Here is a 17,410-nt window from a genome sequence, read left to right on the forward strand (position 1 = left end):
ACTGGTGTGAGATGATATCTCATTGTAGTTTTGATTTGCATTTCTCTAATGATTAGTGATGTTGAGCATTCTTTCGTGTGTTTGTTGGCAGTCTGTATATCTTCTTTGGAGAAATGTCTATTTAGGTCTTCTGCCCATTTTTGGATTGGGTTTTTTGTTTTTTTGTTATTAAGCTGCATGAGCTGCTTATAAATTTTGGAGATTAATCCTTTGTCAGTTGCTTCCTTTGCGAATATTGTCTCCCATTCTAAGGGTTGTCTTTTGGTCTTGTTTATGGTTTCCTTTGCTGTGCAAAAGCTTGTAAGTTTCATTAGGTCCCATTTGTTTATTTTTGTTTTTATTTCCATTTCTCTAGGAGGTGGGTCAAAAAGGATCTTGCTGTGATTTATGTCATAGAGTGTCCTGCCTATGTTTTCCTCTAAGAGTTTGATAGTTTCTGGCCTTACATTTAGGTCTTTAATCCATTTTGAGCTTATTTTTGTGTATGGTGTTAGGGAGTGATCTAATCTCATACTTTTACATGTACCTGTCCAGTTTTCCCAGCACCACTTACTGAAGAGGCTGTCTTTTCTCCACTGTATATTCTTGCCTCCTTTATCAAAGGTAAGGTGACCATATGTGCGTGGGTTTATCTCTGGGCTTTCTATCCTGTTCCATTGATCTATCTTTCCGTTTTTGTGCCAGTACCATACTGTCTTGATTACTGTAGCTTTGTAGTGTAGTCTGAAGTCAGGGAGCCTGATTCCTCCAGCTCCGTTTTTCGTTCTCAAGATTGCTTTGGCTATTCGGGGTCTTTTGTGTTTCCATACAAATGGTGAAATTTTTTGTTCTAGTTCTGTGAAAAATGCCAGTGGTAGTTTGATAGGGATCGCATTGAATCTGTAGATTGCTTTGGGTAGTACAGTCATTTTCACAATGTTGATTCTTCCAATCCAAGAACATGGTATATCTCTCCATCTATTTGTATCATCTTTAATTTCTTTTATCAGTGTCTTATAGTTTTCTGCATACAGGTCTTTTGTCTCCTTAGGTAGGTTTATTCCTAGATATTTTATTCTTTTTGTTGCAGTGGTAAATAGGAGTGTTTTCTTGATTTCACTTTCAGATTTTTCATCATTAGTGTATAGGAATGCCAGATATTTCTGTGCATTAATTTTGTATCCTGCTACTTTCCCAAATTCATTGATTAGCTCCAGTAGTTTTCTAGTAGCATCTTTAGGATTCTCTATGTATAGTATCATGTCATATGCAAATGGTGACAGCTTTACTTCTTCTTTTCCGATTTGGATTCCTCTTATTTCCTTTTCTTCTCTGATTGCTGTGGCTAAAACTTCCAAAACTATGTTGAATGAGAGTGGTGAGAGTGGGCAACCTTGTCTTCTCTTCCTGATCTTAGTGGAAATGCTTTCAGTTTTTCACCATTTAGGACGATGTTAGCTGTGGGTTTGTCATATACGGCCTTTATTATGTTGAGGAAAGTTCCCTCTATGCCTCCTTTCTGCAGGGTTTTATCATAAATGGGTGTTGAATTTTGTCGAAAGCTTTCTCTGCATCTATTGAGATGATCGTATGATTTTTCTCCTTCAGTTTGTTAATATGGTGTATCACGTTGATTGGTTTGCATATATTGAAGAATCCTTGCATTCCTGGAATAAACCCCACTTGATCATGGTGTATGATCTGTTTAATGGGCTGTTGGATTCTGTTTTCTAGTATTTTGTTGAGGATTTTTGCATCTATGTTCATCAGTGATATTGGCCTGTAGTTTTCTTTCTTTGTGACATCCTTGTCTGGTTTTGGTATCAGGGTGATGGTGGCCTCGTAGAATGAGTTTGGGAGTGTTCCTCCCTATGCTATATTTTGGAAGAGTTTGAGATGGATAGGTGTTAGCTCTTCTCTAAATGTTTGATAGAATTCGCCTGTGAAGCCATCTGGCCCTGGGCTTTTGTTTGTTGGAAGATTTTTAATCACAGTTTCAATTTCAGTGCTTGTGATTGGTCTGTTCATATTTTTTGTTTCTTCCTGATTCAGTCTTGGCAGGTTGTGCCTTTCTAAGAATTTGTCCATTTGTGCCAGGTTGTCCATTTTATTGGCATAGAGTTGCTTGTAGTAATCTCTCATGATCTTTTGTATTTCTGCAGTGTCATTTGTTATTTCTCCTTTTTCATTTCTAGTTCTTTTGATTTGAGTCTTCTCCCTTTTTTTCTTGATGAGTCTGGCTAATGGTTTATCAATTTTGTTTATCTTCTCAAAGAACCAGCTTTTACTTTTATTGATCTTTGCTATCATTTCCTTCATTTCTTTTGCATTTATTTCTGATTTTTATGATTTCTTTCCTTCTAACTTTGGGGTTTTTTTGTTCTTCTTTCTCTACTTGCTTTAGGTGCAAGGTTAGGTTGTTTATTCGAGATGTTTCCTGTTTCTTAAGGTAGGATTGTATTGCTATAAACTTCCCTCTTAGAACTGCTTTTGCTGCATCCCATAGATTTTAGATCGTCGTGTTTCCATTGTCATTTGTTTCTAGGTATTTTTTTATTTCCTCTTTGATTTCTTTAGTGATCACTTCGTTATTACGTAGTGTATTGTTTAGCCTCCATGTGTTTGTATTTTTTACAGATCTTTTCCTTTAATTGATATGTAGTCTCATAGCGTTGTGGTGGGAAAAGATACTTGATACAATTTCAATTTTCTTAAATTTAGCAAGGCTTGATTTGTGACCCAAGATATGATCTCTCCTGGAGAATGTTCCATGAGCACTAGAGAAAAATGTGTATTCTGTTGTTTTTGGATGGAATGTCCTATAAATATCAATTAAGTCCATCTTGTTTAATGTATCATTTAAAGCTTATGTTTCCTTATTGATTTTCATTTTGGATGATCTGTCCATTGGTGAAAGTAGGGTGTTAAAGTCCCCTACTATGAATGTGTTCCTGTCGATTTCCCCTTTTATGGCTGTTAGTATTTGCCTTATGTATTGAGGTGCTCCTATGTTGGGTGCATAAATATTTACAATTGTTAATATCTTCTTCTTGGATTGATCCCTTGATCATTATGTAGTGTCCTTCTTTGTCTCTTCTAATAGTCTTTATTTTAAAGTGTATTTTGTCTGATATGAGAATTGCTACTCCAGCTTTCTTTTGGTTTCCATTTGCATGAAATATCTTTTTCCATTCTCTTACTACTTTCAGTCTGTATGTGTCCCTAGGTCTGAAGTGGGTCTCTTGTAGACAGCAAATATATGGGTCTTGTTTTTGTATCCATTCAGCCAATCTGTGTCTTTTGGTGGGAGCATTTAGTCCATTTACATTTAAGGTAATTATCGATATGTATGTTCCTATTCCCATTTTCTTAATTGTTTTGGTTTCGTTATTGTAGGTCTTTTCCTTTTCTTGTGTTTCTTACCTAGAGAAGTTCCTTTAGCAGCTGTTGTAGAGCTGGTTTGGTAGTGCTGAACTCTCTGAGCTTTTGCTTGTCTGTAAAGGTTTTAATTTCTCCATCAAATCTGAATGAGATCCTTGCTGTGTAGAGTAATCTTGGTTGCAGGTTTTGCTCCTTCATCACTTTCAATATGTCCTGCCACTCCCTTCTGGCTTGCAGAGTTTCTGCTGAAAGATCAGCTGTTAACCTTATGAGGATTCCCTTGTGTGTTATTTTCCCCTTGCTGCTTTTAATATGTTTTCTTTGTATTTAATTTTTGACAGTTTGATTAATATGTGTCTTGGCGTATTTCTCCTTGGATTTATCCTGTATGGGACTCTGTGCTTCCTGGACTTGATTAACTCTTTCCTTTCCCATATTAGGGAAGTTTTCAACTCTAATCTCTTCAACTATTTTCTCAGTCCCTTTCTTTTTCTCTTCTTCTGGAACCCCTGTAATTCGAATGTTGGTGTGTTTAATGTTGTCCCAGAGGTCTCTGAGACTGTCCTCAGTTCTTTTCATTCTTTTTTCTTTATTTTGCTCTGCAGTAGTTATTTCCACTATTTTATCTTCCAGGTCACTTATCCGTTCTTCTGCCTTAGTTATTCTATTGATCCCTTCCAGAGTATTTTTCATTTCATTTATTGTGTTGTTCATCATTGCTTGTTTCATCTTTAATTCTTCTAGGTCTTTGTTAAATGTTTCTTGCATTTTCTCTATTCTATTTCCAGGATTTTGTATCATCTTTACTCTCATTATTCTGAATTCGTTTTCAGGTAGACCGCCTATTTCCTCTTCATTTGTTAGGTCTGGTGGGTTTTTATCTTGCTCCTTCATCTGCTGTGTGTTTTTCTCTCTTCTCATTTTGCTTATCTTACTGTGTTTGGGGTCTCCTTTTTGCAAGCTGCAGGTTCGTAGTTCCCATTGTTTTTGGTGTCTGTCCCCAGTGGCTAAAGTTGGTTCAGTGTGCTGTGTAGGCTTCCTGACTAGTGCCTGTGTTCTGGTGGGTGAGGCTGGATCTTGTTTTTCTGTTGGGCAGGTCCACGTCTGGTGGTGTGTTTTGGGGTGTCTGTCGAGTTATTATGATTTTAGGCAGCCTCTCTGCTAATGGGTGGGGTTGTGTTCCTGTCTTGCTAGTTGTTTGGCATAGGATGTTCAGCAGTGTAGCTTGCTGGTCGTTGAGTGAAGCTGGGTGCTGGTGTTAAGATGGAGATCTCTGGGAGATTTTCGCCGTTTGATATTATGTGGAGCTGGGAGGTCTTTTGTGGACCAGTGTCCTGAAGTTGGCTCTCCCACCTCAGAGGCACAGCACTAACTCCTGGCTGCAGCATCAAGAGCCGTTCATCCACACGGCTCATAAGAAAAGGGAGCAAAAGTAGAAAGAAAGAATTAGTAGAAGTAGAAAGAAAGAAAGATAGAAGGAAAGCAAGCAAGCAAGAAAGAAGGGAGGGAGGAAGGAAGGACAAAAAGAAGATAAAGTAAAATAAAATAAGATAAAATATAATAAAGTTATTAAAATAAAAAAATAATTATTAAGAGAAAAAAACAAAAAAAACAGACGGATAGAACCCTAGGACAAATGGTGGAAGCAAAGCTATACAGATAAAGTCTCATACAGAAGCATACACATACTCACAAAAAGAGGAAAAGGGGAAAAAATCAAAAATCTTGCTCTCGAAGTCCACCTCCTCAATTTGGGATGAATCGTTGTCTAAAGAAAGGAAGGATGGAAAGAAAGAACGAAGATAAAGTAAAATGAAATAAAGTTATTAAAATAAAAAGTAATTATTAAGAAAGAAAATTAAAAAAAACAAAAAAACGGACGTCTAGAACCCTCGGACAAATGGTGGAAGCAAAGCTATACAGACAAAATCTCACACAGAAGCATACACATACACACTCACAAAAAGAGGAAAAGGGGAAAAAATCATAAATCTTGCTTTCAAAGCCCACCTCCTTAATTTGGGATGATTCGTTGTCTATTCATGTATTCCATAGAAGCAGGGTACATCAAGTTGATTGTGGAGCTTTAATCCGCTGCTTCTGAGGCTGCTGGGAGAGATTTCCCTGTTTCTTCTTTGTTCGCACAGCTCCCAGGGGCTCAGCTTTGGATTTGGCCCCGCCTCTGCGTGTAGGTTGCTGGAGGGCGTCTGTTCTTCGCTCACACAGGACGGGGTGAAAGGCGCCACTGATTTGGGGGCTCAGGCTCACTCAGGCCGGGGGTAATGGGCACGGAGTGTGGGGCGAGCCTGCGGCGGCAGAGGACGGCGTGATGTTGCACCAGCCTGAGGCACGCCGTGCGTTCTCCCGGGGGAGTTGTCCCTGGATCACGGGACCCTGGCAGTGGCGGGCTGCACAGGCTCCCCGGAAGGGGGGTGTGGATGGGACCTGTGCTCGCACACAGGCTTCTTGGTGGCGGCAGCAGCGGCCTTAGCGTCTCATGCCCGTCTCTGGGGTCCGTGCTTTTAGCCGTGGCTCGCGCCCGTCTCTGGAGCTCCCTTAAGCAGCGTTCTTCATCCTCTCTCCTCGTGCACCAGGAAACAGAGGGAAGAAAGTCTCTTGCCTCTTCGGCAGGTCCAGAGTTTTCCCCAGACTCCCTCCCGGCCAGCCGTGGCGCACTAGCTCCCTGCAGGCTGTGTTCACGCCGCCAACCCCAGTCCTCTCCCTGCGCTCCGACCGAAGCCCGAGCCTCAGCTCCCAGCCCTGCCCGCCCCGGCGGGGGAGCAGACGAGCCTCTCGGGCTGGTGACTGCCGGTTGCACCGATCCTCTGTGCGGGAATCTCTGCTTTGCCCCCCGCACCCTTGTTGCTGTGCTCTCCTCCGCGGCTCTGAAGCTTCCCCCTTCGCCACCCGCAGTCTCCGCCCGCGAAGGGACTTCCTAGTGTGTGGAAACCTTTCCTCCTTCACAGTCCCTCCCACTGGTGCAGGTCCCATCCCTATCCTTTTGTCTCTGTTTATTCTTTTTTCTTTCGCGCTACCCAGGTACGTGGGGAGTTTCTTGCCTTTTGGGAGGTCTGAGGTCTGCCAGCGTTCAGTGGGTGTTCTGTAGGAGTTGTTCCACGTGTAGGTGTATTTCTGGTGTATCTGTGGGGAGGAAGGTGATCTCCACATCTTACTCTTCCGCCATCTTCCCGGAAGTCTCCCATGTGGTGTTCTTGAATGAACATTTAGATTTTCAGTAATTAGCTCTTGCACATAATACCACATTGAATAACTATGCATATGGTATTTTCCTCAGGGAAAATTCCTAGAGGTGGGATTGCTGGCTCAGAGAGTACATGCACATGAAGTTTCATGAGATATTGCCAAATTCTTCTCCATTGGAGTTGTTCCATTTTACACTCCCATGAACAACATATGAGTGTCCATTTGGACACCATGGCCTCACCAACAGAATGTGGTGAGAATGTGTTGTCAAGCTTTCACATTTTTGGCACTGTAACATGCAAGAAATGACATCTTGGTGTGGTTTTCATCTGCATTTCTTTTACGTATGCAGTTGGGTATCTTTTCATAAAACTTAATAGCTGTTTATATATTTTATTTTACTTTTTGGCTGCGTTGGGTCTTCGTTGCTGCATGCGGGCTTACTCTAGTTGCAGCGAGCAGGGGTTACTCTTCATTGCAGTGCGTGGGCTTCTCATTGCGGTGGCTTCTCTTTTTGTGTAGCACGGGCTCTAGGCGCGCAGGCTTTCAGTAGTTGTGGCACGTGGGCTCTAGAGCATAGGCTCAGTAGTTGTGGTGCACAGGCGTAGTTGCTCCGTGGCATGTGGAATCTTCCTGGACCAGGGCTCAAACCCGAGTCCCCTGCATTGTCAGGCAGATTCTTAACCACTGCACCACCAGAGAAGCCCTGTATATTTTTTTAATGTGAACCATATGTTAGTATTTATTGCCCACATTCCCTTTGGGTTTTTGGCCTTTTTTTTCTGGCCATATCATGTGGTTTGTGGGATCTTAAGTTCCCTGACCAGGGGATCGAACCTGGGTCCCTGCAGTGGAAGTGTGGAGTCCTAACCAATGGACTGCCAGGGAATTCCACTGGCCTTTTTTTTTAATATCAGTGAAATTGGTTTTTTCTCTGTAAAACGTATTGCAAAAATTTTCTTCTGTTTTGTCTTTAAACCTGTTTCTGATATAATTGCATCTGTCGATCCTTTTTTTTTTTCTTGCAGATGGATTTTGAATCATAGATAGAAAGACTTTCCCCACATCCAGGTTACAAGGAATTTGCCTTTTTTATTAAAGTACTTGTATAATTTCATTTTTAAAATTTTGACCTGTGAGCTGCTTGGTGTTTATACTGATTTACTTCTTTACAAATGGGTAGCCAACACTAATTATTAAAAAGTCCATCTTTTCCCCAGTAATATGAGATGTTACCTTTGTTTTATGCTAAATTTCCGTAAGTAATTTGGTCTTTATCTAGACTCTATATTCTGTTTCATCTGATCTGTGTATTCGTATGCCACTACCACACTATGTTAACTATTCATTCTAGGTCTTTTGTAGGTGGAGGCTGCTCTGGGATGAGTCAGAAAGCAAGAGTAAAATTGACAGTAGTAGAGGAGTTTGCAGGTGGTTTCCACATGCCCGGAAGAGAAAACATATGGCATAAGTTGTTCTTTATGGAACAAATGTCTCCGTGCTGTTTAGTGTTGCTAGGACATGCGTTCCTCATAAAATGGAAGCTAGGATGCTACAGTATCATAACTGGTGATCTTGTTTTTTCGTAGTTCAGTTTTCCTGTCAGAGTCAGTATCACACTAAAATGATCTCATGAAGACTGCAAGCCTAATCCCCTGGAACCAGATGAGCTTGATCTTTTTATTTCTATGGGGGGAAAAAAACCCACCCACCTTTTAAAAAGCTTTTTATTTACATTAACAGCAGCAATTAAACAGTCCCACTTAACTCATCCTGATATTTGACTGGCATTTCATCAGTTTCTGTAGTAACATTTAGTCAAGTTGTCCTGAATTCAGTTCATTTTAAAGATTCTTTCCTGTGTACCTTGCATAAAGTCTCATAGTTTTGTATTTTGAGTTTTTAACATTTTTCTTGTCACAGTCTCATATACAGAGGGCAGGTGACTGGGCTTTTGGTTTTCCATTTTGGTTTTTGCTGGTGCGTGTTTCTAAACAAATTTTCTTCCAACAGGAAAAAATAATAAAGCATGCAGCAAAGACAAGAGGAATGTCAAGAAGGCCATGGTGACAAAACCGAACAGTATCAAGTCAATGTTCATTGCCAGTGCTGGAAGGAAAACCGCAGATGTGCGTCTCATGGTTTTCTTATATTTGCCTCTTCCTTTGTGAAGCGAAGAGTCCTGTTTCTTCATAGTTCACCTTTCCTGTCAGATTCCCCATAGCTCTAAACAGATGATCTTATGAAGGCTTCTAGGCTCATCCCCTGGTTCTAGATGAGCTTGGTCTTTGATCTTTGATTATATTTAATGTTTGATTATACAGTTAGTAGGTGGTCAGTATGTTTTTTTAATGTTGCTTTTATTTTTATTTTATTGTATTTTTTAATTTTTTTGGCCGTGCCGCGTGGCTTGTGGGATCTCTGTTCCCTGACCAGGGATTAAACCCGGACCCACGGCAGTGAAAGTGCTGAGTCCTAACCACTGGACTGCCAGGGAAGTCCCAATATGTTTGAACTCAAATATTTGAGTAATGTTTTCCCAATCTCAGTCACTAAGTTGGATGTAGATATCTAGGTGAATTGAGGCACCTCAGTGGTTGTGGCTTGGAGATAGAAGAGAAACCTAAACCAGAAAGCTGCACTGGCAGTGAGTGTGTTTATTTTGGTGGTTAGCAGGAGGATTATGGAATGAAGCTGAAAATTGAGGGCGGGGGCTCAGGGTGTAGGAGTTATGTTTAGGCCCCTGGTGGTTAAGATCTGTGAATAGTAGAGGAGCCCTCAGAGTTAGGGATGAAGAGGCAAGGACTGACTGGCTGGGTTCTTCCTTCCACTGACATGGGGTCTGGGTGAAAATATGAAGGGCAGGGCTTTCTCATTCTTCCTGCCTTTATAATTTCCAGAAAGCTGTTGACTTGTCCAAGGATGATCTGCTAGGTGATATTCTACAGGATTTGAACACTGAGGTAAGTGAATCTCCAGGAGTTGTCAAATATTCAGGAGACATGGGCTGAAGAAACAATTCAGTAATTTTACAAAACAGACTATTGCTAGAATGCAAAACAGAAAATTCAGTGACAACACCACCACCAAAAAACAAAACAAAAAAAAACAAACCCCCAAACCAAAACAAAGCCCTTCAAATTGGTTTCTTTTCACCATTTTAGGTGAGTAGTTTCTAGCTCCTCGAGGCTCTGTGATTGTGTAGATTGGGCCGTGTGGGGCTGTGTTTGAAGTAGTAAGAATCCACATGAGTCAGTTCTGGGAAGGCACACTGCTTGCGCTCAGTTGCTGCCGTGTATGTTCCCGAAATGGATTGAAGCCTGTCAGTCTGCACAATCAGGCGTGAGATCCTCGTCTTGAATTCTGAGTGGGGTTGAGGGAAGAGGCAGTGAGTTGTCCCTGATAGAACTCAGACAGGTTCATCTGTACTGAAATTTGCAACTGGGCTGTTTCACAGCAAGACTAAGCTCTCATTTAGAGATGTGCTTCTTTCTAAGTGACCCTTGATTAAAATGACTTACACCTACACTGTGTAGTTCGCGCTTGGCAGTTTTTAAATGTAATATTCTGGAAGGGTAAGGGAGAAGTATGTTAAGTTTTAAAGAGAAAAAATTGATGAGGGGTGGATTCAATATCTATTCTGGTTTTCTAGTGAGTCTGTGGTATTGTTGCTATAGTAACCTCACTGCATGAACATAGATCTGTGGGGGGAGCAGGGAAGGAAAAGAGTGCTTTGCTCATTGGGCTTCACTAGGGGAAGAAACATACTTTTTGTGTCTTGTGGTAAACCAAACATGGCAGTGAATGTCTGTCTTTCCCCTCCTTTTAGACACCTCAAATAACTCCACCACCTGTAATAATACCGAAGAAGAAAGGATCCAGTGGAGCTTCACTGAATCCTTTCTCTATGCACACCCCCAAGGTATAGTGTGTGGAAATACCTTCAATCTTGATTTATATTATTGCTTAAAACTTACTTTGTTGCTTTTCTGTGTGAGCGAAATGCCTTTGAATTTGTTCTTGCTTTTGTTTTAAATTAGGACTCCTGTTTCATTTTATATAGTTTCATATATTTCAACAATAGCATGTGCCTGTTTCTCATAGTAAATTTTGTAGTAACTAGTACATGTTTAGTATAGGCGTTACAGCTGTGCTAGATGCAATAATTTTCCTTCTGGAAACAAGTGTTTTTTTGGTAAACCTAGGAACAGTAAAATAATTGAAGATGTTACATTAATAAAACAGAAAATCGTTTTATAGATAGGAACTGTCATTATCTCTGGTCAGGGTAGGACAGATGCGTATTTTTAGTATGCAGGTCTAACTGACTAAACATTTAAAAACATTGACAGGCAGCTCCTTCAGGAAAAACCACTTCCCCGGTCTCAAGGAAGGAGCCTTCATTAACCCCTGCCCCTCTTAAATGTGCTGGATTTGCTGGTAAGTCTGCTGTCAAAAGATGGAGGCCCCGTGAAGGAGGAAGTGGGGGGAATTTGAAGGGCTTGCAATAGCCAGTTTCAGCGTGAAAGGTTTGAATTCATAGCAGGAAAAGTTAAAAAACATGCAATTTGGAGATTGAAGAGAAATGCGAATAGCATGTGGGCAAGGGGTAGGCTGCCGTTGCAGCGTAGGGGAAGCTTTTGTGCTCCCTGGCAGCGGCACATGATGGGATTGTGTGATGCCACCCCCAGGAGAGCCGGTGCTGGCATTGCGTACAGTTGACCAGGAGGAGTCAGGGGCAATGGATTTTGAAGATGGCGACTTTGATGAGCCCATGGAAACGGAGGAGGTGGATGTGGAGCCGGTGGGTGCCAAGACCTCCGACCAAGAGAGGGAGCCAGCAGAGGGGACAAAACATGAGGCAGATCCTGGGAAAGGGACCATATCCTACTCGTAAGAGCATTTTATGACTTTTCTGACAAGTAGTGCTACAATTATCCCATCGGATTTTGAAAGGATTTTGAAAATGTGATTTTTGCAGAGCAAGTTTTCTCCCAGATGTCTCTTGTTGGGACATTGATCAGGAAGATGACAGCAGTTTCTCAGCCCTGGAAGTTCAAGTGGATTCCAGTCACCTCCCACTGGTAAAAGGGGCAGATGAGGAACAAGTATTTCAGTTTTATTGGCTGGATGCTTATGAAGATCCGTACAGCCAACCAGGTAATCATACAGTTACATACGGTAACTGGATGTCTTTAATGTGGAATAGCGCCTTTCCCTGAAGCGTTAGTGACTGTAATTGGAACAGGCTCTGCCCTCATGTACGTACATAGTAAGAGCAACACTCATGAACTGTAAAGTGGGTGAGCCACCCGGATGGAGAGGAGTTGTGGTGTGAATAGTCCTTACAGGCGCTTATCCCCAAAACCAGTTATATGTGATTTTGCAGTGTGTGCTTGTATTATAGTTCACTGTTAATGTATCTGAACGTATTGGAATGCACTTTACTTAAAGTGGAATCAGTCTTTAATTTGTTCCTTCAGCAATTTGAACACCTGCCCTGTGCCAGGCACTAAGATGGGGTGAACACGCTGGGCAAATTCCCTGTCCTGGTGGAGCTAACGTTCTAGTAGGGTGGGAGAGATAGGCAGTAAATAAGGTAAGTTAATGAATGGTGTAAAGGCAGTTAGTTGGGGGATGGCCAGGGAGGGCCTGTCTGAGGAAATGGCCGTTGGGCTGAGATTTGAGGCACATTCAGAGCCGAGGAGAGAGTATTTCAGCCTGAGGAACCCGTAAGTGCAGAGGCCTGGGGAGAGAAAGGAGGAGGCCTACGTGGTTGTAGCAGAGTAATCAAGCGACAGGACTGGCTGAAAGTCAGGTCGGAGAGAATGCAAAGGCCGGATAATAAAGGACCTTAAAAGCCGTATTAAGGAGTTGAAGTCTTACTCTAAGAGCAGTGGAGGATTTTCAGTGCAGGGTGCAGGGGTGAGGGGGTTGAGCGGCCCCATGGTTGGGTTTACATTTTAACAGGAACCCTCTGGTTTATGCGGAGAAAAGGCTGTGTGTGTGTGTGTGTGCACGCGCGCACGCCTGGGGCTGGACTCAGGGAGTGTGGAAGCTCTGGAGATCAGTCCGTCTACAGCAGGTGTGCTAGTTACTTGCCCTAGTGGCGGCTGTGGAGGAGAGGAGCGAATGCCTGTAACTTGTACTTCGACGTGAACTCGTTGGCGGATGGATGGATGGATGTGGGGGGTTGACGGAAAGGAGGGATCCAGGCTAATTCCCAGGTCCTCCTCTAAATGAGCTGATACTCCGAATTCTGACTCACAAAGAGCCAGGAGGCTCTCTAGTTTCCTTCTGTGCTCCTTTGAGCACTTCTTCACTATGGGGCTGGGCAGGATAGGGCATGTCAGATTCATAAAAAATACAGTATACACCCTTAAACAGTTGCCTTTATTCAGATCCGTTTCTGGATGTAAGGGTAGATACAAACTGAATTTTTTCAAAGTGATTTCCTGGAGTCCGAGTATTAGCCATCAGAGCGGGGGCAGCAGCATTAGTATGCTCCGCTTATCGAAGAGTTGAAACTCCTGCGGAGCTGCTTGAGTAGCAAACTGCCATGTGTTCATTGCTGAGGTAAAGATGTAAGCAGTCTTAGAAATGGTATCTCATCTACCTGAGCTAGGGCAAGATGATCTGGTTAGACCCTCTCGCCTCTTTGCCTGCTTTGTAACTCACTGGTGCAGGGTGGGCCGGCAAGTGTGATTTCATGAGGCTTTGCAAATTAAACCCAGGGCAGCCCCATCATACAGCTTCAGGGGACACCATTTTCACGTGTGTGTCGTGTGACCTCCCAGCACAGCAGCATGGCTGGTGCTCACTGGACTTGGGTGACGTGGTGGGCCTGCCCATCCTGGTGCCACTCCCTGTGCTTTGCTGTATCTGCTCCAGGCTGGCTTTTATTCCCTGACTTGATTAATGGTCCCATGAAAACCAGAAACCTGGGAGCCAGCCTTGAGTCCCCCCTTTCCTCCCTTCCCTCACCAAGTCTTATTAGTTTTCTCCTTCTAAACTAGACAAGCTGTCTTCTCTCTCTCCTCGCAACTCCCACCCTTGAGCCCTTCCTGCTACTGAACCCAGCCTCCTAACTGATCCCTCAGCTGTCATCCTCCACACTGCAGCCTGAGTGATTGCTCAGGACGTCATTTCCTCGTTAGAGAAAATCCGCAGTGGCTGCTGCCTGTGACTTACAGTCCAAGTTACTTAGTAAGGCTTCTATTGCCTGCTGTGTAGGACTTTTGTGTCCTAGAAATAGTTTGCTGTATGTACCTACTGCTCTTTATACCATATCCTTTTATTCACTGTATTTGTCTGCCTAGAATGACCTCACCTGGCTCAGCCCCAGTGTGGTCTCCCCAAATTTCCTAATCCTCCAAACTGGCCTAAGAGCCCTTTCTGTGACCCCCATCGAACCCTTACCCATTGCAGCATTTGTCATATTATTTTGAAAAGATCTGCTTCTGTGTTGTCTTTTCCCTCAGAGCTTTTAAACTCCTGCAGGGCTGGGACCTTTTATTTCCAGCATCTAGGATGATGCCAGGTACATAGTAGATGTTCAGTAAATGTTCATTGAAATAAACTGCACAGCGACAGTCCTGTAGATGCACGTGAAAGGTTTCAGAGAATCAGCATTGCATTCGCTGCTATTACCAAGTCTGCCTCTTGAAGCCTTGTAGCATTGTGGATTAAGAATGGCTAACACAAAAGTGGATGGTCTTCCATAAATCCACATATAAAGCATCAGATTGCTGGTGTCAGTTGCCAAAAATTAGAACCTTAGGAAACAACAACCCTCTCTCTTTCCCGTGTGAAAATGAGTTTATTACTTCTGTCTGTTGCTTACTGGTTGATACTCTTAGTAAAAAACAGCATCATTTCGCAGGGCAGGGGTCTAGAGCTGCGCTCTCTACTATGTTAGCCACTGGCCACATGCAACTCTTTAAGTTTAATTAAAATGAGATAAAATTTAAAGTTCAGCTTCTCAGCCACTAGTCACATCTCAAGTGCTCAGTAGCCACGTGTGTCTAGTAGCTACCCTATCCATGGATAGCACAGGTAGGGAAGAATTCTGTCATCACAGAAATTTCTGTTGACTAGTGTTGATCTATAGTAATGGATGTTGTAGGTTAAGATTGAAGCACGTTGAAGCACAGCTATATTTGCAAAGCAACCGATTTATGGTATATATTGTTGTTGAATTCTGGTACTGACCATAGTCATGGGTAGGCCTTTTCAACCACTATTGGGAAATATTTTGCATTTGAAAGAGGTACCAGTCTGTTACTGGCCTGTCTTCTAAATGCTAGGGTAAAAGGGAGTTTCTATTGCTGGAAAAGGCCTCAGATACCATCATCTCTAGTTACTCACTTAAAGCAGAGGAAGCTGGGGCTCCAAAAGATAAAGTGGTCAGCTCCTCAGTGGCAGAGTTCAGGGCTTCTCACTCGTAATCCACTCTGCTGTTCTGTGGTACTTCTGAAGTTGTGTCCTCTGCGATGGATGTAGATGGCTTAAAAAAAAAAAGTCCTGGGCTTCCCTGGTGGCGCAGTGGTTGAGAGTCTGCCTGCCGATGCAGGGGACATGGGTTCGTGCCCCGGTCTGGGAAGATCCCACATGCCGCAGAGCGGCTGGGCCCGTGAGCCATGGCCGCTGAGCCTGCGCGTCCAGAGCCTGTACTCCACAACGGGAGAGGCCACAGCAGTGAGAGGCCCGCGTACCGCAAAAAAAAAAAAAAAAAAAAAAAAAAGTCCTGTAATCTCAGAGGGTTGAACAGTTTCATCATGATAGCAGGTAATGATCACTGAGCTTTGGTGAAATCAATGTTGCTAATAAAAACGAAGTACTCCTAAAGACCCTGTTATTGTTTCTCACTTTCTTACAGATTCTAAGTAAGTCAGTTGTTGCTGAATGCTCCGTAATTATGAAAAGAATCTTACTCTTTGCATATGGGAAGATATCCTGTCTTCATTATGACTTTTTCAAGGTTGAATAATCCTGACTGCACCTGGTTTCAGCTAGTAACTTTAAGGGGAATGTAATCTTTGTTTACCATGATCTTTTTGTGGCAAATGAGGCATAAACAGTGTCAAATGTGTTGCATGAAATGTGATATTAGTTTGACTGTAAAATGAGCTATTTGAATCTTTGAATCCAGTATTAGGGTCTTTATTTTTCTTTGCATGGAATTTTGGTTTTTCGTCTCTAACTGTTGTGAGGATGACTTTTAATTTTCTGAGCTACTGTGACTTTTTTCTTTTTTAATCATCCCCACAGTCCTCCCTTCTCTCTCCCCTATCTCCCCCCCACACCTCTTTTACCCCAGCTGAAAATTACACAACTCTTGTAAGAATTTTAATCATCTGCAGAAATGAAAATTCTTAGATAGTCTTATTTCTACTAGAACGAGTGACAGAAGGAAGCGCTGATGAGCTATCTTGTGAAACTGGAGTAATTGGCCTTGTGAACAGTAGCCTTTGCATGTGCCAGAATTTTCTAAGTGCCTCAGGCAAGTGGCCCTATAAGCGGCTATGTTCATTACTGCTGTCTAATTATTCATGGAGCCTGGGATTTTGCACAGTGGCCATCTCTTAGGTTGACTATCAAATCTCTGGAGTCCTTTTTTTTTTTTGGCCACGTGGGATTTTAGTTCCCAGATCAGGAATTGAACCCGGGCACTCAGCAGTGAGAGCATGAAGTCCTAACCACTGGACTGCCAGGGAATTCCCTCTGGAGTCCTTTCTTTTTTAAAAAATTAATTAATTAATTAATTAATTTTTGGCTCAGTTGGGTCTTTGTTGCTGCGCATGGGCTTTCTCTAGTTGCAGTGAATGGCGGCTACTCTTCGTTGTGGTGCGCGAGCTTCTCATTGCGGTGGCTTCTTTTGTTGCAGAGCACAGGCTCTAGGCACGCATGCTTTAGTAGTTGTGGCACACGGGCTTCAGTAGTTGTGGCTCGAGGGCTCTAGAGCGCAGGCTCAATAGTTGTGGTGCACGGGCTTACTTGCTCCGAGGCGTGTGGGATCTTCCCGGACCAGGGCTCGAACCTGTGTCGCCTGCGTTGGCAGGTGGATTCTTAACCACTGCACCACCAGGGAAGCCCTGGAGTCCTTTCTTGATGGCCATGTTTCATGAACAATGGCTTGATGTCCAGAAAGGCTTGGTTTACCACTTTGTGGTCTATGTTACTTAGGGATCTCAAAAGGATTTGGTTACTAGACCCCATTTGTTAAACTGAAATAGGAGAGGGAGGAACATTACAAATGCTACCCAGCCAGATGTCTTCAGTAGTCTGTGAGATGGAAAGGGTGAAATAGAAGATAATAGTTTAGCCCTATTAGGAGATATATACTATTATATGGAATAAGATGTGAGATGAATTATGTTTTTCCAAAACACAATTTTACATACAGGAGAATACTGATATACCATACATAGTTATCCTTACACATGAATGTTAAGTTTTATTGGTACGTACAAGCTAGAAAGGAGTTTAGTATTACATTTTCAGAGTTCTCATAAAAGGTTTAAGTACAAGTTTTGTTGGAGAATAAGTTGCTTTTTTTTGTTTCTCTTAATGTGGGTAATCCTGGTTCTAGGGAAAATGTCCTTTTTTTCCTCCTACACTGATCTAGGATGTCTCCCTAGTTTTCGAGGTCTGTCTACATTGAGCCGGGATGTCTCTCTAATTCCCCAGCGGTTTCTACACTGACCTAGGGTGTCTCAGTAGTTATCCGGGCCTGCGATGTCTCCCTGATAACTGAGGTTTGTCCCTATTTACCTGGGATGTCTCCGTAATTCTAGGGAAAAATGCTCCCACCAAGTTAGAGAATCATTCTGTTCCCTGTCCTCCC

At 42.6% G+C, this 17,410-nt stretch overlaps 1 protein-coding gene across 1 annotated transcript in view; it reads left to right on the forward strand.

Annotated features, from left to right (window-relative positions):
- The window catches only part of POLA1 (DNA polymerase alpha 1, catalytic subunit), a 306,776-nt gene that overhangs the window by 15,678 nt on the left and 273,688 nt on the right, over positions 1-17,410 (forward strand). Inside the window, exons 5-10 of the mRNA XM_082681638.1 lie at positions 8,578-8,693; positions 9,465-9,527; positions 10,394-10,486; positions 10,917-11,004; positions 11,256-11,457; positions 11,546-11,724. Coding sequence (XP_082537764.1) covers positions 8,578-8,693; positions 9,465-9,527; positions 10,394-10,486; positions 10,917-11,004; positions 11,256-11,457; positions 11,546-11,724 — 741 coding nt within the window. The remainder of the gene's footprint in view (positions 1-8,577; positions 8,694-9,464; positions 9,528-10,393; positions 10,487-10,916; positions 11,005-11,255; positions 11,458-11,545; positions 11,725-17,410) is intronic.

Source organism: Grampus griseus (genome assembly GCF_964374135.1).
Source record: "Grampus griseus genome assembly, chromosome: X".
Classification (NCBI taxonomy): Eukaryota; Metazoa; Chordata; class Mammalia; order Artiodactyla; family Delphinidae; genus Grampus; species Grampus griseus.